General features: G+C 46.3%; 1 protein-coding gene across 1 annotated transcript in view; it reads left to right on the plus strand.

Annotated features, from left to right (window-relative positions):
• The first annotated feature begins 6584 nt into the window (after window positions 1–6584).
• LOC147663464 (vomeronasal type-2 receptor 26-like) overlaps window positions 6585–21914 on the plus strand; it is a 473894-nt gene continuing 458564 nt past the window's right edge. The window contains exon 1 of the mRNA XM_086950433.1: window positions 6585–6728. Within this exon, the coding sequence (XP_086806559.1) occupies window positions 6669–6728 (60 nt within the window). The 5' untranslated portion in view covers window positions 6585–6668. The remainder of the gene's footprint in view (window positions 6729–21914) is intronic.

The following is a 21914-nucleotide window of genomic DNA, read 5'->3' on the forward strand; positions in this document are numbered from 1 at the left end:
AATCAAAAATACATACAGAGATCGCCTGATATCACTAGGTGTTCTGCTCCCTCTTTTCAAGTTGTGCATACTTGTAAGAGGTATGGACCTCACCCCACCTGGTCGCGGCTCAGGGAAAGGGGAAGCACCGCTCTGTCAGTTGGTACTTCAAAACCGGCGTCCAAGCCAATCAACTTGAAAAGAGGGAGTATAACACCTAGTGATGTCAGGTGATCTCTGTATCTATTTTTGATTTTGAGCACCCATTTGTTTATATATCACTATTTTGCAGTAGCTTCCAGTTATTATGGTCCTGAAGAAAGCAATGACGAAACTGTCACTAAATTGCTGAAACATGTCGACCACATAGAACATTCAGACAGTCCTTATACTAGTGACTGTCATTGACTACTTTTTAACACTGGGAGGGTGGGTAACACCTGAATAAAGTTATTAGTACCCCCATCCTATTTTACTATCACTTATTTTTCTAATTGTTCACACCTTTTGAGCACTGCAACATCAGTCCCCCCGTTTTGATACTAGAATCCTCAGAACTTGAGTAGCAAGACCACAGTTAGACCTTACTGATCGGCGGTGGAGTTCCTTTCTACATCTGGACCCCCGCCTGTGGTAGTAGACTGGCTATCCCAGTGGTGGTCTTGACGGAATCCCAAATGATGAAGGGCGGTTCCGTGTGGTGACAGATGGGCATCCTTCTCTGACCACTGTGGGGTGACCCCTTTTGGATACACTTAGGTTGAGGTTGTCTTAGGGTACCCTTTTGGGGTATATTGTGCGTACTTCTTTGTTAGACTCTCCGATATATATGTTGTTATAAGTGTTGTGTGGGTTGTCATGGGATTTGTGTTTAGTTGGTTGTAATGGCGTGCTAGGTGTTTTTGGGGGCTGAGTAAGATTGATGTGTTCACTTGGTGGCCTTGATGTATGCTTTTGGTGTTGACTGCTATATTTGTCATGGAGCATCCGCGGCGTTGGGTTTGCAACTGCCCTTCCGCCACTTCTCCCATTCATCACTGTTTGCGATTGCGGCAGTCTGGAACAGCGGATCGTCCTGCTGTCACCTCAATGGAATCCTAATTTTCCATGCTGTCACTCCGCTGGCCTCGCGGCAGGTTTGTGGGTCTCCACTGCAAATCCAACCGCTGCGGTTGGAGTTTCACAAGCCCTGCCCACAACAAGGTGGTCTTTCGTGACCTCTTTAAGGAGTGGTCGAATTTTGTGGCGGTTGATCCTAATCAGAATTTTGCCGCAGTACCAGCGGACAGTTGATTTCCGCTACCATGGCAGTTGGAGTGGTTTTTTGACCGCCTTCCTAATAGGGCCCATAGTGTTTCCCTGGTCAGTTCATTTGGTTACACTCATTCCCACCATCCATCTATATATAAGAGTTTCCGATTAGGAAGGATACGTTAACGTTAGTAGTAAAAGGTAGAATCTTTTTTGTTGTTTTAAATATTTTGGGGGAGGACGATTCTACCTTTTTTTTCCCTCTTCACTCCCTCTTTTGTTTTTTGGTATATTATATGTGAGCAGACACCAGGCCCTTATTATTGGGTATCACGCCTTTCAGGCAAAACGTATGTAACATGGGACATGTAACAAAACGCTGTTCGATAGGAGGGTTTCTCCTTCCTAAATATGGGTCCCTTTTATATTTCTGAGGCTTCTTTGACTTGTTAGTCTGTGACCACCATAACAATCTAGTAACCATCTCGTAATATTATATTGGCTTGCAGGCTATGATCATGAATGGATGGATACGATGATATTACATTTTGCTCTGCAATCTATTGAATTTTTGAGTGGACTCCTATATACGTTTTTAGAGACCAGAGTTCTATGGGATGTATTTTGTCCTTAATCTCATATTGCTCTTGTCATGACCAATTGGCCGCTATGGTTACCGATTATACTTAAATCTTATTAGTCCGCGACTTCAACTATTGGTTTGACAGTGACTTAGGTGGCCCTCAGGCCAGCGAACTAACGAAGCTTCCCTTGGGCCTCAATTTCAGTTATCACATTAGCTCTACTACCCACACCAAGGGACACATATTAGATCAGGTGTGGAGCACTAACCTCACTATCTCCTTGCCCATCATCTCTCCTTGCATATGGTCTGATTAAATTTAGTATTTCCATCTGTATGCATAGCAAACACGTAAATACTAAGGGGGGCCTCATTAAAAAATGGGGCACCCTCGACAAATAAGCCTTTTTGGATAATCTAGAGAATTCTATGCCCGCCTACAATGCAGACCTCGATCAGTCCGAGGCAGATATCTCTAACTGGCTCTTAGCAGCAAGTAATACACATGCCCCATTAAAAAAGCTCAAAACCATCCGCCGGTTGGACGCCCATAAATGTTTTTTTCATGACCTCAGGGCCTAAAAACTAGTCGCCCGCCAAAAGGAACGGATATGGAGGAGAGCCTACGACCCACTTGAAAAAACCTGTTACTTAACTGCTCGAGTAGACTATATGAAAGCCATCATGCAAGCTAAAGCTGCCTTTTTTCCAGCATAATGGAACACTCAGGTAATAAATCCAAGGATATCTTTGCTATCAATGACAAACTCTCCAACTCTGAAAGAATCCTGCCCAAGCCACTGATTACCCAGGACCTATGCAACTTCCTTAATCAATATTTTCTCGACAAAATTGTCACCATCAAAGCCAGTATCCCTGTCATGGATCCTTTACTTCCTCCGCCTGCAGCTGCCTCCAGCACCTGCTCCCTCAATCACTTTCCACCCCTCAATGCACTTTCCTTACAAGCCCTCCTGACCCGGGTAAAAACTGGCCCTCCTCGAGAATGTTGGCCCACCTACATTTAAAAAAATATATTTTCTGCACTTTCCCTCCGATCTTGAGACTTCTCAATGCATCACTATCTCAAGGCGTGGTCCCCAAAACCTTTAAGGAGGCAGTCATTGTACCCCTCTTAAAAAAACAGGAGCCAACCCCTCCACTCTATCCAATTATAGGCCAATCTCCCTCCTCCCCTACCTGGCTAACGTATTGGAGGCCCACGTTATGTCACACCTTTCAAACTTCATTGAGCAATCCAACTTTCTGGACCCCTTCCAAGCTGGATTTCGACCTGCTCACTCCACTGAGACAGTTATCACTGCTGTCCTGGATTCCCTCCGTCATAATTCTGACAGAGGGATTCTCCCGGTCCTGGTGCTATTAGACCATAACATCCTTCTCGACTGTGTCAAACAAGCCGGCATCTGTGGCTCAGCTCATGACTGGATCAGGTCCTTCCTTAGTGACCGTACCCAAGCCGTCTGCTTGGCCCCTTTCTCAGCCCCCAAACCCCGCACTTCCTGCGGGGTTCCCCAAAGCCCCTCGCTGTCCCCTATTTTATTCAACATCTACATGTCCCCTCTGATTCAGTCTTTAAAAACATTTAAAGACGTCACCTTCAACTACGCTGACGATCTCCAACTCATCTTCACCATTGACAATTCCTCTGAATCGATTCAGGATTTTCAAAGCACAATGCTCCATATCCACCACTGGATGGACTCTAACCAGCTGAAATTAAACCCCGGCAAGACCAAACTGGTTCTTAATGGTAAAAGCCAACTGTTCTGGGGCCCGCACTATTGGCCACCAGAGCTTGGCTCCCCTCCCACTCCCTCCAGCTTGGTTAAAGGCCTGGGGGTGTTCATTGACAAAGACCTGTCATTAAAAACCCAATTGAGCTCAGTTGTGTCCACCTGCTTTTTTCAGCTCCGGAGGATTAAGAAGATAAGCCGGGTGCTCACCCAGCTAGCCCTGATCCAGGTGGTGATAGCTCTTGTACTATAACACTTGGACTATGCAAACGCTATCTATCTGGGCCTTACTATCACCCTTGGCAGGTGCCTCCAGATGGCCCAGAATCAGGCAGCCAGACTGATCCATCGACTGCCATGCTGGCAATCAGCAAGGCCCTTACTAAAACAACTTCAGTGGCTTCCCATCTCTCAATGTGTCACATTTAAAACAGCTTGTATCACCTTCAAATCCCTTCACGCCCACAGCCCCCAATTCATCCATGACCTTTTGCCTAGATACACCCCCTCCCGCAGCCTCCGGTCTGCCAACCAAAATCTCCTGAACATTCCCCTTACAAACTCCAACGCCAGGGAGGCTGCAGGTTTGAAATCCTTGCTACCCAGTTATGGAATTCCCTTCCCTCAGAAATCTGCTCCTGTTCCAACCTCCTGATATTCAGAAGACAACTTAAAACCTGGCTGTTCGTCCAGGCTCATGCTTAATCTTCCCCTGTTTCTAGATCATCTGTCAGTCAGCGCCATGAAACCTCTGGGTGTACGACCGCTATATAAAACTTTGTTATCATAACATAACATAACATGACAAGATACTGCAATGAGAAACCAGCTTCAAATTGAGCTCGCCAATACAGCATTCGAGTACCCTAGTAACTTGTTGCTAATACCACATGATGTTTCTCTAAAGTACTAAACCAAATATTTGTGATATGCAGCAGAATTATGATAAGAATTTGTTTTGACATGTATTCATTGTTTTTAATCAACTTGTAAAATATTACCATAAAAAAAAAATATTCTTATGTGATGTGGATGACTTACTGGTGTATTATGAAAATAAAGCACATTTGACAGAAAAAATATGTGAGTTCAGGCTACAATCTGCACAAAAAACTATTATCGTAAACATATGAAAGCACTTCCAAATATGTTTGCAAATGCAGTTTGGACAAAGACTGGTAGAGTTCTTGCACTCACTAAAAAACTGCATAGCAATGCACAAAGAAGTCAAAACCAAAACACACCCAATTGGTGATCCAAACATTTTCAGGGACAGGCGCACCCATATAGCATAAACCTCTCACCTCACAGTTCACAAGTTTGAGGGCTGCAGGGCACTGTCAGGAGACTCCAAGCATGTCACACACACCTGCAGAGTGTACCAGCACTACCTCTGTTCCAAACCACCACAAGGTCTACATGCCTGCTCCTGGCTGCTAGACAGGCAGTCACTGTGCAGTATCATACACGTATGATGCTCCAGAGCGAATAGAGTCCCCCACAAAGTACAGCACTTAAAGCAGACACCCTGATCTGCACAGGGTCTTCAAAGCCCTGATGAGAAACAGCACAGGCTTGATTTCCCAGGTTCCCGTCTGCCTGCAGCTTCTATCCCTCCCTTTCCCACTTCATCACCGGGTAGGACCCCACCCCTTGGAACAAGTTGGGAAAACTCGACCCTATGACAAGTTGGGAAAAGGTGGGATTACCATGTATCCATTCCCTGATTGACGTGTAGCCCCAGTACTACAAGGCTTCAGTCAAAACACCTGTGACTGATTTTATCCCTATGTCAATCGGTGGTGGAAACTGGTCCTTTAGGTTATGTGTTTGCTGAGTTGATGACTTTGGGTCTTGCTAGGACAGAAGCATCACTCAGTGTCATTGACTCACGGTGAGAAGCATACTGGCAGTGTGCAGTGCAAAACTGGGTTCAGTCCACTTCAGAGATGGGGGGCTGGAATCCAACACTATTAAAATAAAGCAATGCCACTGAGAACCATATACTCACCACACTTACTAATATACCACATCTTTACTCTAGGTGTAGGTGTGTAAATACTATGCTTGACTTACTCATACTACCATTCTCATGATCTATGCTTCAGTTCCATTGGATCATTGATGATAGGATAAATCAATTAACCGCTTCATATATTGACCTGTTCTTCTGTTTAAGTCAGATTTCATCACTTAGCTCAAATATCAAAGCATAAAGTGGTTCCTGTACAAAATAACTGTATTACCAACACTTACAAGATAGAAAATACAATTACTTAAATGGCGGTGTGCAGCGTCCATGGCCTGTGCAGGAAAAAGCGCTGCATGGAATTTTTTACGTTTGTAACAACAACTTTGCTTTTTGGCAACGGAGGCAAAAGTAAAAAAGACAGAGCTCTGCTGCCCTTGATGAGAAACTGCCTCTGTTTAGCTGTGTCGTTTCAGGGTCCCAGCTAATGAAATCAAAAGGTCGGTTGTGTTTTAATCCAGTTTCAGATACTGTCAGGACACTCAGCTTTATATTTTTGAGTGGTAGTCTTTGATCCGGTCAAACAAGTTGTTTTTTTAAGTCTTATATAAATCTGCATATCTTCTGCATATTGATGGGAAGGGAGACTCCATAAGTTGAAGAAATCCACAAGAGGTTCCAGATAGAATTTAAAGGAGATGGGGGGTAGATCCTTGTGGAACCCCGAAGGGTGTTTACAGAGTCCTAATCACAAGGGGATAAAAGGGATGATGAAGAGTGAGGTCAATTGTTATATTGTTATATCAAAAATGACACCTCTATAAAAGAGAACATTGTCTTCAGAAGCCACCTGAATAATAAGTAACTCAAAGTAATGTATTTTCCTTGCAGCCTTACTCACCGTTACTTTCGACATTTCTTCGCCTTTGTTTCTGCCATTGAGGAGATTAACAAGAACCCTGACCTTTTGCCCAACATCACCCTGGGCTTTGAGGTCTTTAGTTCATTTCTCAGCGTGGCCCAAGTGACCCTAAGCACCATTGGGTTATTATCAAGAAGAGAAGATTCGGTCACAGTCCCTAACTACAGATGTTGGTCGAGAGGGGTCCTGGCTGCTGTTATTGGTGACATGTTATCAACCACATCCGCTGCCATGGCAACCATCACTGGGCTCTACAGGCACCTGCAGGTAAGAAGCTTACTTATAAGACACGCGTTGGACATTCTTTAATCTGAAACCAATACAAAGTGCATTTATGTTTCCTTTCGGCACAATATATTAGGTTCAATCTCCAATCAATCAATCAGGCATTTGTTAAGCACGACTACCCACCCGTAAGGACCTCAAGGTACCTGGAGGGTTAGCGGGGGTTAGCAGGATCCATTCCATGAAGGGGGGGCTGTCACAGAGCCAGGTTTAGAGATTTCTTGCGAAGATGGGGAGCCAGTTATGGGGAGCGATGTTGTCTGTCAGAGGTGGAGCGGAAGGGTGTTCCAGGCTCTGGCCACGAGGAAACAGAAGGAGCGGCCTCCCGATCTGGTCTTTCTGATGCAGGGGACCACGACGTAGGAGATCTGGGATGATCGTAAGGTCCTCTGGAGTTCGTGGAACTTAAGTCAGCTGTTCAGGTATGCTGGTCCGGTGTTGTGGGGGCCTTGTGGAGAAGTGTGGCTCAGGGGTTAGAGGCGGCAGACCCGGAAGCTGAGATCGAACGTGGACCAGGGTTCGATTCCCCGCCTTGGCGGGTCTTGGGCTCAATAATTCCACGGACTCGATAATTCTCGCTCTGGTGCCTACTCGACTCACGGGTTCACACTCTGCGACTCTGGGCAATAGCTTGCTTAATCTCCACAACGGCCCCTCGCGGCGGGATGCCTGGCTTTCACCTTGTGGATACCCTGCCGGGGTTATCTCACAGGGGAATACCAGGATGGGTTCCCTAAGCAAGCGCTTAGATGCCTGCGATGTGGGTGGTTTGCGCTATATAAATACATGGACATTTACATTTACATTTACATTTGTGGGCGTGGGTGAGCATCTTGAAGGTGACTCTAGCTTCGAAGGGGAGCCAGTGGAGTGTGTGCAGAAGCTGGGAAATGTGGTAGTGTCTTGGCAGCTCAAGGACCAGTCTTGCGGTGGTGTTCTGTAACTTGTGAGTAAAGTTTTTGTTTATTACGGCGTAGAGTGCATTGCCATAGTTGAATCTGCTGGTGACCAGGACATGAGTCACTGTCTTTTTTTGTTCGAGGGGGATCCATTTGAAGGTCTTATATCGGAGGCGGAGTTTGTGGAAGCAGGAGGACGAGACAGAGTGGATCTGCTGGCTCATTTTTAGCTTGAAGTCCATGATGATTCGAAGGTTGCGTGCGTGGTCCGTGGGGGTGGTTCGGCTTCCGAGAGTAGGGAGACTACCAGGTGTCATTCCAGGCATTCATGTTTGGGCCCATGATGAGTACTGCTCTTTTGTTGGTGTTTAGTTGTAGGCAGCTGTTATTCATCCATTTGGTGACTACTTCCATACCTTCTCAAAAGTTGTGTCTGGCAGTATTGCGTTCGTTGGATAGGGAGGGGATGAGTTGGGGATTGTCTGCATATGTCACAATGTTGAGACCGTAGGTTCTGACAATGGGGGTAAGCGGAGTCATGTAAACGATGAAGTGCATAGGGCTGAGGGATGACTCCTGGGGGACCGAGAGGAAAGGGGGGAGTCTGACCCACTGCGTTCTGCCAGAGAGGAAGGAGCTCATCCAGTCGAGGGCCTTGTCTTCGTTCCCTGTGTTGTGGAGTCTGCGCATTAGGGTGCAGTGAGAGACTGTGTTGAACACCGCTGAGAGGTCGAGGAGGATGAGGGCTGCTGTTTCTCCTTTGTCCAGTAGGGTGGGGATGTTGTCTGTTGTGGTGAGGGGGCGGTTTCCATACTGTAGTTTTTTCTGGAGCAGGATTGGGAGAAGTTGAGGATGTTGTGCTCTTCGATGAATGTGGTGTGTTGGCTGTTGATGGCTTTCTTGATGACTTTCACTTTGAATGGGGGCAGGGAGATGGGAATGTAGTTTTTTAGGTCGGGGGCGCTCAGGGTTTCTACAGGAGGGGTTTGACTTCAGCGTCTTTACAGTCGTCAGGGAACGAGGTGGTTGCCAAGGAGTGGTACATGGTGTGGCAGAGCATGGGTGCGATGGTGTTGGAGGCTCTGTTGAAAATGTGGAGTGGGCAGGGGTTCGTGGGGCCCCGGTAAAGATTGACTTCATCGTCTTTAGTGTGTCTTCGGTGTTGAGGGCTGGCTAGTTGTTGATTCCTGGCTTCAGGGTGTCAGGGTGGTAGTTGAGGGTTCAGTGTGTCAATCAATCAATCAATCAATCAATTAAGACAATAAAGCGCGCTGCTCACCTGCTAGGGTCTTGGGGCGCTGGGGGGGTCCGTTACTGCTCGTAAAGCCTAGTCTTGAGTTGCTTCCTGAAGGAGAGATGGTCCTGGGTCAGCCGTAGGTGGATGGGGAGGGAGTTCCATGTCTTGGCCGCCAGGTAAGAGAAGGATCTTCCTACGGCGGTGGCTCTGCGAATGCATGGTATGGTGGCGAGGGCGAGGCTGGTCGAACACAGCTGACTGGTCGGCGTGTAGAAAGTGAGGTGGTTGTTGAGGTACTTGGGGCCCAGGTCATGGAGAGCCTTGTGAGCGTCGGTGAGGAGTCTGAACATGATACTCTTGCTGACGGGGAGCCAGTGCAGGTCTCTCAGGTGGGCAGAGATGTGTTTGTGGCGGGGGATGTACAGGACAGGTTGTGCGGAGGTGTTCTGTATGCGCTGTAGTTTGGCTGTGGTTCCCGTGTAGAGGGTGTTCCCGTAGTCCAGTTGGCTGGTGACGAGTGCCTGGGTGGCTGTCTTCCTGGTTTCGGTGGGGATCCATCGAAAGATCTTTCGGAGCATGCGCAGGGTGTTGAAACAGGATAACGAGATGGCGTTGACTTGTTTGGCCATCGAGAGGGACGAGTCCAGGATGAAGCCCAGGTTTTGTGTGTGGTTTGTTGGCTTGGGGGGTGGTGCCCAGGTTAGGGGGCCACCAGGAGTCATCCCAGGAGGAAGGGGATGAGCCCAGGATGAGGACTTCCATCTTGTCTGAGTTCAGTTTCAAGCTGTTGTTCATCATCCACTCAGCGACATCTTTCATTCCTCTGTGTAGGCTGGCTCTGGCGGTGACTGGGTCGTTGGTGAGGGAGAGGATCAGCTGGGTGTCGGCGTAGGAAATGATGTTTAGGTTGTGTTGGCGTGCGATGGCCGTGAGGGGGCTCATGTAGACGTTGAAGAGGGTGGGGCTGAGCGAGGATCCTTGCGGTACGCCGCAGGTGACTTCGGTGGCCACGGATCAGAACGGGGGAGGCGGACTCTCCGGCGAGGAACGAGATGATCCACTCCAGTGCCTTCTCTTGGATTCCGGTGTTGCTGAGGCGTTGTATTAGTGTGTGGTGGCAAACTGTGTCGAACGCTGCAGAGAGGTCCAGGAGGATGAGGGCAGCTGTTTCCCCGTTGTCGAGCAGGGAACTAATGTTGTCGGTGGCTGCGATGAGGGCGGTGTCGGTGCTGTGGTTGGCTCGGAAACCGGACTGTGAGGGGTCGAGGGATCCGTTCATCTCGAGGAAGGGGGCGAGCAGTTTGTTGACGGTCTTCTCGATGACCTTTCGCGGGAAAAGGGAGGAGGGAGATGGGGCGGAAGTTCTTGAGGTTCGTGGGGTCCGCTGTTGGCTTCTTCAGGAGGGCGCTGAGCTCGGCATGCATCCAGCTCTCTCCGGGAAGGTGGCGGTGATGAAGGAGATGTTGATGATGTCCCGGAGTTGGAGTGCGATGATGGAGTTGGCCTTGTTGAAGACGTGGTGGGGGCAGGGGTCGGTAGGGGATCCGGAGTGGATGGTGTTCATTGTGCGGGTGGTGTCTTCGGTGCTGACCGGGGTCCAGTTGCAGAGGGTGGTGGTGGGGCGTATTGGTTCGGTGGTTGGGTGCGTGGTCTGTGCGCCGAAGCTGGTGTGTATGTCAGCGATCTTTTGGTGGAAGAATGAGGCGAGTAAGTCGCTGAGGTCTTGCGAGGGTGTGATGTCATTGTTTCCGGCGCTGGGATTAGAGAGCTCTTTGACAATGCTGAAGAGTTCCTTGCTGTTGTGGATGTTGTTGTCCAGTCGTTCTTTGAATGTTGTTCTTTTGGTGGTGCAGATCAGCTGGTGGTGTATGCTTGTGGCGTTCTTGAGTGCTGTCATGTTTTCTGTTGTTTGGTTGTGGCGCCAGTCTTTTTCAAGGGCGTGGCAGATTTTCTTGGATATTTTGAGTTCGTTGGTGAACCACAAGGCTTTCTTGCTGCCGGGTCTGCTGGGTGGGTTCTTCCGAGGTGCAAGGTCATCGGCGCAGTTGGTGAGCCACTATGTGAAGTTGCGGGCTGCTTTGTTGGGGTCCGTTGCACTGGTGGGAGGGTTCTGGCTGAGGGAGGTGGTGAGCTGGTCGGCGGTGATCTTGTTCCATCTCCTGCGGGGAACCTGTTGAGGTTGGTGGTGGGTCGTGGTTCTCTTGAAGTTGAAGTTAACGCAGCTGTGGTCAGTCCAATGGAGTCCGGTGGAGTGGCTGAAGGAGATGTGCTTGCTGGAGGAGAAGACGGGGTCAAGCCTGTGGCCGGCGTAGTGGGTGGGGGTGTTCACCAGTTGTTTGAGTCTGAGGTTGGCGAAGTTGTCCAGTAGGGTGGTGGTGTTGCTGTCATTGTTGTTTTCCAAGTGGAAGTTGAGGTCCCCTAGGATGATGTAGTCAGAGGAGGTGAGGGCGTGCAGGCTGATGAAGTCTGCGATGGCTTTGCTGAATTGTGTGCGTGGTCCACGGGGTCTGTAGATGAGAGTGCCTCTGAGGGTGGTCTTGGGATCGGTGTGTATCTGGAAGTGAAGGTGCTCGGCGGCGGTGAGGGTGTCATCGGAGTTGGTCGTGATGCGGATGGTGTTCCTGTGGACGATGGCGATGCCTCCTCCAGTGTGGTTGACGCGATCCCTCCGGGTGATCTTGTATCCGTCTGGGATGGCTATGGCGATGCCGGGGCTGAGGAGGCGTTCATCCCGGTTTCCGTCAGGAAGGCGACGTCTGGTGATGTTGTGTCGAGCAGGTTTCAGAGTTTGCTGGCGTGTCTGTGGACGGAGCGGGTTTTGAACAGGATGCACTTGAGGTGGTTGTTGCTGGTGCCTGGCCTTTCAGGTGCGGGTGAAAACAGAGAAAAAGAATGGAGCGATAGGTCCACTGGACCACTAGGGATGAGGCTCAGGTTAAACCTGCGGGTGTAGGAGGGCCTTGAACACAACACTCAAGAGTGCAGGGGCTCGGGGGAAGGCCTCACTTGATGGTGGAGCTGTGTGGGAGGGAGAGCAGCATGGATTATAAGAGTGGAAAGGGAAAAGATGCCTCTATAGTTGGGACGTTTATATATTCATTATCTATTTATTTATTTGGAGTTTTGTATAGTGCTAGCATGACCTGAGGGTATCAGAGTGCTTCTCATGAATACATGCTGGTAACCGTTTGCTTATGCAATCATTCCAGTTGAATTGAAACAAAACATATCAGATTATACTCATAATGGTGTGTGGCTGAAACTTGCAGTTTCTTGCGGAGATGGAGGCCCTGTGATCCGCAGCCTCCTGTCCAGTAATATCCCACTGCCAACCTTACATTTAATTATTGTTAAGTAAGCAGGGGGTACAAGGGGCATGTTTGAGACAGGTTAAAATGTATTTTTGCCTTCATTCTCAACCCTTACAATTAGACCTGTTTGCATCTTACAGTTTCAGTCCTTCACCTGCAGCTGACCCCTAGGAGGTGCCTTGAGGCAGTTGCCTCACAGCACCGCATGGATGCCCAAGCTGGATGTAAGGAGATTCCTGGATGAATGGAGTGATCTGGCATGAGAGGTGCCCATTCTAATGTAACACTGGCCATTGTTATACCTTCAAGTCTGCCTACAAGAATTCTTAATGGTGACACTTGGGTGACTGCCCAAGAACAAGCAGTTCAGTGCCTCTGTGCAGACAAGAAGGAGCTATTCCATCGCAACCCCGGTGAAGAATGGAATAATGCATGCAGTCCTCTAACCACCTACACACTTGTCTTTCACTCCTTCAATTCCCCTCTCAGAATTCATATACTTCCAGCAAACACCCTGTCACTCCCCTTGCACTCCTCTAGTGACCCATTCAGCATCATGTACTAATCCATTCACTGTGCCAAAACCCAAACACTTATAAATTCAACCAAGCACTCTCATTGCAGTACTCTAATCATTCAGTCAGTACCAAAGGATTCATGCAGTAAGCCAGGCCTTAGCACATGGACTGCTTCAAATGCCTATCCACTATGCATGCAGTCCTCTAACCACCTACACAGTTGTCTATCACACCTTCAGTTCCCCAGTCAGTATTCATACGTTTCCAGCAAACTACCTGACACTCCCCTTGCACTCCTCTAGTGACCCCATTCAGCATTGTGTACTAATCCATTCACTGCGCCAAAACGCAAACACTTATAAATTCACCCAGGCACTCTCCTTGCAGTACTCTAATCATTTAGTCAGTACCCAAGTACTCATGCACTTAGCACATGGACTGCTTGAAACGCCTATTAACTATGCACGCAGTCCTCTGACCACCTACGCACTTGTCTTTCACACCTTTAATTACCCAGTCAGTATACATACACAGCACCAAACAACCTGTCACTCCCCTTGCACTCCTCCAATGACCCATTCAGCACCATGTACTAATCCATTCACTGCGCCAAAACCCAAACACTTATAAATTCACCTAGGCACTCTCCTTGCAGTACTCTAATCATTTAGTCAGTACCCAAGTACTCATGCACTTAGCACATGGACTGCTTGAAACGCCTATTAACTATGCACGCAGTCCTCTGACCACCTACGCACTTGTCTTTCACACCTTTAATTACCCAGTCAGTATACATACACAGCACCAAACAACCTGTCACTCCCCTTGCACTCCTCCAATGACCCATTCAGCACCATGTACTAATCTATTCACTGCGCCAAAACCCAACCACTTGTAAATTCACCCAGGCACTGTCCTTGCAGTACTCTAATCATTCAGTCAGTACCCAAGTACTTATGTAGTGAGCCAGGCCTTAGCACATGGACTGCTTCAAACCCCTATACACTATACATGTAGTCATCTAACTACCACAAAGAAAACGCAGGAGGTCCCCTTAGGTAGCAATAAAGGGACCAGGGGAAAAGATACTGGACAAAGTCTAGAAGGTCCCTAAAGCATATATCTACTGGACAGCTGATGTAGACCAGAACAATATCTGCCTCCAAGATGGAAATTGGAAGAAACCCTAATTTTTGAGTCAAGCTGACAATGACCATTACTGTGAACTTACTCATATGTGGGTAAAACAACTATAAAGTACATAAATCAATAATAATGACAATTCATCAATGCAAATAGACAGAACTCTAGATGTGCAAATATGGAAACAAAAAGAAAATAAGAACGTCTTCACGAACGTATTCAGTTAAAATGTATAAAACAATTTGTTTATTCTGCTACATGCAGTTAATCATATTCAATAAAAATGACATACATACATAATAATTAATACATCACAATGGTCAGCAAAAAAATATTAGAATAAAAAAGTTTACACATTCAGATTTAAAAGTTGTTCAAGAGAACAAATGTCGACGCAGCGTTTCAGTGTAGATAATGAGCAACTTCTTCAGGACTGTTTCTCTATAAAGAGACACACAATTACAATACAGCAACATAATAGTTGCAAAATTAAATAGTACATGCCTAAGTTAAAGAATTCTGTCCAGCTAATAGTTCATTAATACAATTATTTATAGATCCCTTGTTCTAGAAACGAACAATTAACTAGTTGTTTTATACAATTCAGATTTTAGTTTCTACCCCTATATTTTCAGTACACGTCAAAAGGTTCTAAATGGTACTATATTATGAAGTTCCAGAGGTTCTGGAATTAATTCCATACAGAAACTGAGTCACATAATGTTGCTACTTTTCGTACCTTAAGTTTTAGGGCTCTGGATTCACTCAGAGTCACTATGCGGTGTCGCGTCTTGCTCGGGCGTTCAGACACTACTCGAATAACCACACCAATAATTCTATGGAGTACTAGAGTCGATTTCTAAATAGGTAATATTAAGGGTAACATTAATACTGCTTGAAATAACTGATGTATCAATTACCAGGATATTCATTATTTATAGAAGGTAATCCTAAATACCTGTATAGATACTCATATATAGTGTCTACTGTCTGGGAGGAGCCGCCAATCGTGATACGGCTATCAGGTATGTGAGGATGGTACATATATCAAACTAAGTCCTCTATTGATCACATTACATTATCTATTATGTACAAATTTTATAATATGCTCAACTACACACTAATTTCCTGACTCAATTGGAATCGCTGTTGCCGGACCTGCAATGCTGAAATCCTAGGCATTAATAAACTCAGGGCTGTCCTCAGGTTTGAAGGCGATCTGAAAAGAGGAAGATGTTTAGCTATTATAATCTAGCTAGATTAGCAAATCGCACATAGAAACAGCCTATAGATATATCTAATCTGGCTATCAGTTTTAAGGATTTTAGACAATCAGTTGGTAGTCTATATTCATCGCTATTTCTACCAATAGTGAGTACTATCCGTAACCCAAATTTTATAATAAGATCAACTACCTTCCAATTTCCTGACTCAATTGGAATCACTGTTGCTGGACCTGCAATGCTGGAATACTAGGCAATAATAAACTCAGGGCTGTCCCAGGTTTATAGGCGATCTGAAAAGAGGAAGATGTTTAGCTATTAAAATCTAGCTAGATTAGCAAACCGCACATAGAAACAGCCTATAGATATATCTAATCTGGCTATCAGTTTTAAGGATTTTAGACAATCAGTTTTTAGTCTATATTCATCGCTATTTCTACCATTAATGAGTACTATCCGTGACCCATATTGCTTGTGACTCCATTGTGTATACAATATTAAGTGCGTATTGAAGTATAATTTCTGCTGTTAATAAATGTTTAGAGGTCAGGATAAACAGCTTATGGCTCCAATCTAAGTGACAATGTTAGGCACCCAGTGGTTGGTATATTATAATAACAGTGGGCCAATTTTGTATCATTTCATTCATGTATAATACGATTCATGTATAGTTTCTGCGCGTGTATTAATGTCGGAATTTCTGAGATTACACATTGTCACTATGCTACGACTTGGCGCAAGCACTGTTATTTACATAAAGGGTACATTATTAATAACATTAATCTGACATTTTGTGGAAGTTGTATATCATCTAATGTAGGCCACTATTGTTTGTTGGAATCCTAACTAAACTGGATCACTAAGCGCGCCCTTATCTGGTGCCACTACATTAAGTAGGTGTTCATGACCTCTTCATTAAAGGTGATAGTCTTACAAATCGCAACATTCCTAAATTATCTATAAACCAGGAGACGTTAATTATGCAAATCATCAGGGTGATTAATGCAAAAATGTATAGTGCTTTAGAGATGCGTGCATCTGACATATGATATTGTGCTAGTTAATTGAAATGTGCATCATAATTTTACCTATGTTACTATTATTCTACAAACTTTCATTACAACATGTATGGTGTAACTAATGGCGAAAAAATGTTGGGGAAATATGCCTCGTTAATTTAACTTCAGATTGCCCATTCAAAAAATGGACTCATCATAACGATTGCTTTTATAAATTAAAACCATATTTATCTCCGGTCACTAGTACTATAAGCGCAAATACAATTCGCTTTCAGCCAATCTTACACGGTCTCAGTATGTCAGTCTCCCCGCTCCTCCACAGTCAGCGTTTTGGGTTTCTGTTTGTAGATCAAAATTATCACATGTCTCAGCTATCTTGCCCTTTAAATAGAACGGCTAGCGTGATTGGACGTAATTGAACATATACCTCATTGGTTGATAGTCGTCATGTGCTCTACAAATCCTACAGTTTTTTATAAGGATAGGAAATGGGGCTAGATGTCAACAAACTTTACTCGACAATCCTTTTACGTAAGCGATAGTTCGAGGTACAATCGTTATAGCTAGTTAGGACCCATTGAAGCTTTCATTATTGAGTTTTTCGTATAGTATTCAATCGTAAAAAAAGGAATGAGTTATGTATTCCTTAATGCTAACTGTGGTTTGGCTTTATCAAAACATGTTGTGTTTGGTGTCAAACACTTTGGAATACAACACCGGTTCTGGTGGCGGGGAAAGCATTCCACCCTTCTAGAGGGAGAAGACATGTACACACTTACTTTCCCTGTAAGAGTTTAAAAGAGCCCCAGCATCACAAAATGGATGCTGCTGCCACAGACACGAGTTTGACCTCCTGCTGCTGGACGATACTCCAACAGGGGAGGCCTGGACAATATGTTTCCTGCCCAGGGAGGTGCAAGCACCTCCCCAGACAGGCTTTCGTGTTTTGGAGCAAGGTGTGTTGCATTCAGTGTATGCTTTTTATACACTGCCTGGGGCACACAAGGGGCTCTATGCATTTCCCAATTCATGGATTGCTGGGGCACTCAGCCCAGCTCTGGTGCAAAACTGGACAAAGGGGAAGGGGTGTAACCACCCCCTCCCCAGGTCCTTCCATAGGTGGGACCCTAGACCGGTTGCTGGGGCACTCAGCCCAGCTCTGGTGCAAAACTGGACATAGGGGAAAGGGTGTAACCACCCACTCCCCAAGTCCTTCCATAGGTGGGACCTTTGCCAAACCCCTAAACTTAGTATAAGTATAGGAACCCGGTCACTGAGAATTTAGATTACCCTGGATGAAACACTGAAGATGAAATCCTGGACCTTCAACATTCCATATCAACTGGAAGATGGAAGAAATCTCCCTTGAGGTCAAGGAGTGACCTACCTGTTAAAACAGGCACCTAAGAGCATCTTGTTGGTCTGCAGTTTCGAGGCTCCCGCTGGATCACGAAGAATCTGTGACACAGTACACAGACTTTCAGATATCTCTGAGTCCGACATGAGATCCCAGCAAAGCTGAGACCCGCACCCAAGACGAGAGACGTGGGACTGGAACTCCTGGCCATCCTGCAAGTTTGCAAGTGCACCTATTTCCCAAATTTTACTGAAGTTATGCCTTGCGTTATTTGTTGCCCTTGCCCGAGCGCCCTTTGCTCTGAAGCTAAAAGGCCTACACTCCACAAGTGTTCCGTGGGCCTGCTTTCTTCACGGCAGCTCAAGTCTCCTTTGCGATCTCTAGTCCATTAACTAGTGGGTCCCCATGAAGGACAACCCTTTCTTTCTTGAACTTTCCTGGTTACGCTAGATGATCTCTGACTCCCATCCAAAGGGTAAGTCCCTCAGACCTTTCTGGTCTGCACCAAAGCCAACCTTTGCATCTTGCATGGGATGCTGTTGCATAGGCTTGTTGGATCCAATCTGGATTCTGACACTACAGCACTCGACATCCTCCATGGGACAGCCCAAATCCAGCTCCTGGTTGTTGACGATGCAGCTGGTCCTTGTGGCTGAAGAGTCAAGCTTCACCTACTTCACTTAGGGGCACCCAACATCAGCTGGCATCTTCTTGTCAACATCCTGGTCACTGGCTAGTGACCAAGTCTCTGCCCCCAAGGGTGGACCGAAGATCCGAAGAACCTGAAAGCAGAAGGGACAGAGTCTGGGTCACTTGGCAGTGACCAGGAAGGAACCAGACGATGTTGGGTGATTTCATGTGAAGAAGTGAAGTTTGTCTCTTCAGCCACGAGGACCAGGAGGTGTTGACAACAAACCAGGAGCTGGATTTAAGCTGTTCCAAGAAGGATCTAGTTGACTGCCGTAGCGGTATCCGTACTGGACCCAACAAACCTTGGCAAAAGCAACCCACGCAGGATGTCGAGAATGACCAGCAAGGTCTGTGGCACTTCTCTTTTGTAGGGAATCTGGAGCAAGCCTGGAGCAACTAGGAAAGCATGTTAGATGGAAATTGGAGTCTTTAGTGGGCTCCTAAGCCAACGGACTAGGAACTGGGAAGACTCATCAAGCTGAAATGCAGGAGAGGGCCTCACGGGACACTCCTAGAGTGTGGAGGCCTGAGCTTTGGTGCAAATGGTGCTCGGGTCTGGAGATTCTTGTACCCCAATGTACAAGACACTGAGGCTTCAGAAAAGGAGTGCAAGTAGCAAAATGAAGGATGTCCAGGAGTTCCGGTCCCACGTCTCTTGTGTCCGCCACGTGTCTCAGCTTTTCTGTGGGTGTGGGTCGATGTCAGAGATGTCTGAAAGTCCATGTCCTATGTCACAGATTTTTCAGGATCTGGTGGGAGCCTCAAAAATGCAGACCAGCAAAGTTGCTGTTGGTGCCTGTTTAAACAGGGTGATCACTCCTTGACCACAAGGGAGATATCTTCCGTCTTCCAGTCAGAATGGAATATCGAAGGTCCAGGATATGTTTTTCAAAGATTTGTCCAGGGTAATCTAAAGTCCTAGGGACACAGCTCATTTTCTTAGACTAAGGTTGTGAGCTGGACTACCTGGAAGGTCCCTCCTATGGGTGGACCTGGGGCAGGGGGTGGTTACACCCCTTCCCTTTGTCCAGTTTCACGCCAGAGCTGGGACAGAGTGCCCCAGCAACTGGTTTGAACAGGGCTATGCATGGAGCACCTTGTGTGCCCCAGGCAGTGTCTGGAAAACATTCACTGAATGCAGCCCTCCCTGCCCCAATACACTAAAAACCTGTCTGGAGAGGTGATGGCAATTCCCTGGACAGGAAACCTATTGTCCAGGCCTCCTCTGCCGGAGTTTCGTCAAGCAACAGGAGGTCAGACTCATGTCTGTGGCAGCAGCATCCATTTTGTGATGCTGAGGCTCTGTTTAACTTTAACCAGGTAAACCAGTAACTTCATGTCTTCTCCCTCTAGAAGAGTGGAATGCTACCCCCGCCACTAGGACTGGTGGGGGGTAGTATTCTAAAGTGTTTGTCACCTACACAAAGTTAGCATTAACCGCGAGGATTATAATGCACTTAAGAGTATATGGTATGGCTATATCATAGAACAGCTATAAAGAGATGGTTCCAAAAGCTGCAGAGGGGCTCACCTCATGCTAGGGCACCCTCTCACATAAAACCAATCACTGTGCCTCCAGGATTGTTAAGGTCTGCCATAGGAGTGACTTATAGGTGTAAATGTGTCTACATGTATTCAGCAAGCGAATGAAACTAACTCGGAAGGAGTTTTTATTTGCCACCCACCCCGTCTCTCTGTAGCAGAGGGCTCCTGTTTCTCCGAGTATCTGGCTGGAGCTTGTTGGCGTTTGGAGTCGGAGGACCCTGGATTATGCCATCCGCCGCTGGTAAGGAGCGACTACTGCCTGCAGTTATTGAAGTAGAATTTGTACTGGTGTGGGGATTGAATTAACCTCAGGACTGTTCCACAAACTTGTTTGAGAAGCTGGTTTTCACGTACTCCACAAGTCTTCCCCTTTCACGATGTCAGCCTATGACACGCTGCATAACCAGGAGGCTGACACACTGTTTGATAATTTGCCTACCACCAATACCTAAGTCGAGAAGCAAACAAACAACAGCAATACTTATGACTTCAGAAGTCTGTTAAGAAAATTGAAAAAAGCGACAAAAATATGAATTTAGCAAGTGGTGGGAAAGCAAATCGCTAGAAAAATATCGCGATGTGGGTAGAGTGCCTTGGGGTTTAAGAGTGATGATTGCACCCTCATACGAAAACCCACACCTCGACATGCTTTCCGAATAGGCCACTAATAATCTTCAATCATCTATGAACATGGTAAACATCCTCATCAAATACGCAATCATTGATAGAGACAAAATCATCAAAGAAATAGATTAATTGAATTGCACTATCAATGCTAGTGACCAAAAGGATTTGATTGCCAAGGGGCGAGAGGATATTCTGACTAGACTAAAACAGTATGAGGAAACTATCAAGACTCGCAAATCTTTCAAAATTCACCAGAGATCGCGATGAGTATGCGGCAGGAAGGGTGTTCACCTTTTCACGCAAATATAACAATGTAAGAAGAAAAGCTTTGACCAGTCAACTATCACCCAAGGATGCAACTGATGGGGCCAGTACCAGCACTGTCCAAGAGGACTCTGACGCAATCTCATTATCTAGTGGTGAATCTGATGATGGAAGAGCCCCCCATGAGTAACCTGAATAGGATTGCAATCAAACACACATTGAGGGAGGAGCTCAATTTTCTAACCATGGACAGGTATGTCACTCTTTGCCCCAGAAAACCTCAAAACCCAATGAGCACAGTAGCAGCCAGTGCCGGAAAGATATTTTATTTTATTTTATTTTTTGCATTTGTATGGCGCTCAGCTACCCAACAAGGGTTTCCCGGCGCCTTGACATTAAGTTGGTCAAAAGATTGGTCAAAGGATAATGCGGAGTTGGATGTTTAGCACAGTTGTTTCTGAAACAGCCAGGTTTTTACGTATTTCCGGAATTTGGTGTAGCTATTCTCTTTCCGGATGTGAAGGGGGAGTGAGTTCCATAAAAGGTCCTCTGACAGAAAAGGATCTCCCGCCAGTTCTTTGTAATTTAAATATGGGGACGGCAAAGTTCGAGGCCGTTTGGGAGTGGAGGTTTCTTGTTGGCAGGTAGGGGAAGGCTAAGGCTTGTAGATAAGTGGGGGCCGTTTTGTTTTTAATTTTGAACATGTAGCTCAGGGTTTTGAAGCTGATCCGATGTTCGACCCTGAGCCAATGTAATGTAATTTGTTCAGATGTTTTGATACTCTTTCAGACTTTTGAATCCTACACAAGAGTCTTGCAGCGGAATTCTGAATCATTTGGAGTCGCTTGATTACTCCTAAGTTAGAGCCAAGGTAGAGGATATTTCCGTAGTCAATACGCGATGTTACTAGTGCGTTGACTACGTTTTTTTGCGTGTCAGGGGGCAGCATCCAAATGATTTTTTTTAACCATTTTATTATGGTGAAGCAGAGCCCTGCGACTTTGTTTGCCTGCTGTTTCATAGACAGTGTATTGTCTATAATGACCCCTAGGTTTCTCACCTGAGTAGCTGGCGGGGGAATGTTACCCAGCTCAGGCGGCCAGTGGGATGGGTTCCAGAGTTCCTTGTTTCTTCCCAGTAGGAGTACCTCAGTTTTATCTCCGTTTCAACTGGTTGGTAGTCATCCAGTTGAAAATTTTCTGGAGTCCGGTTTTGAGGCATAGACAACAGCTCAAATCCATCAAAAAGAGGAAACGGGAAGCCAAGATGGAATCGCTAGACACACAGGATAACACTATCATCAACATTACCGATACAACATTAACTAAATCAGAG

Source organism: Lissotriton vulgaris, unplaced genomic scaffold (assembly GCF_964263255.1).
Source record: "Lissotriton vulgaris unplaced genomic scaffold, aLisVul1.2 SCAFFOLD_246, whole genome shotgun sequence".
NCBI classification, from domain to species: Eukaryota; Metazoa; Chordata; class Amphibia; order Caudata; family Salamandridae; genus Lissotriton; species Lissotriton vulgaris.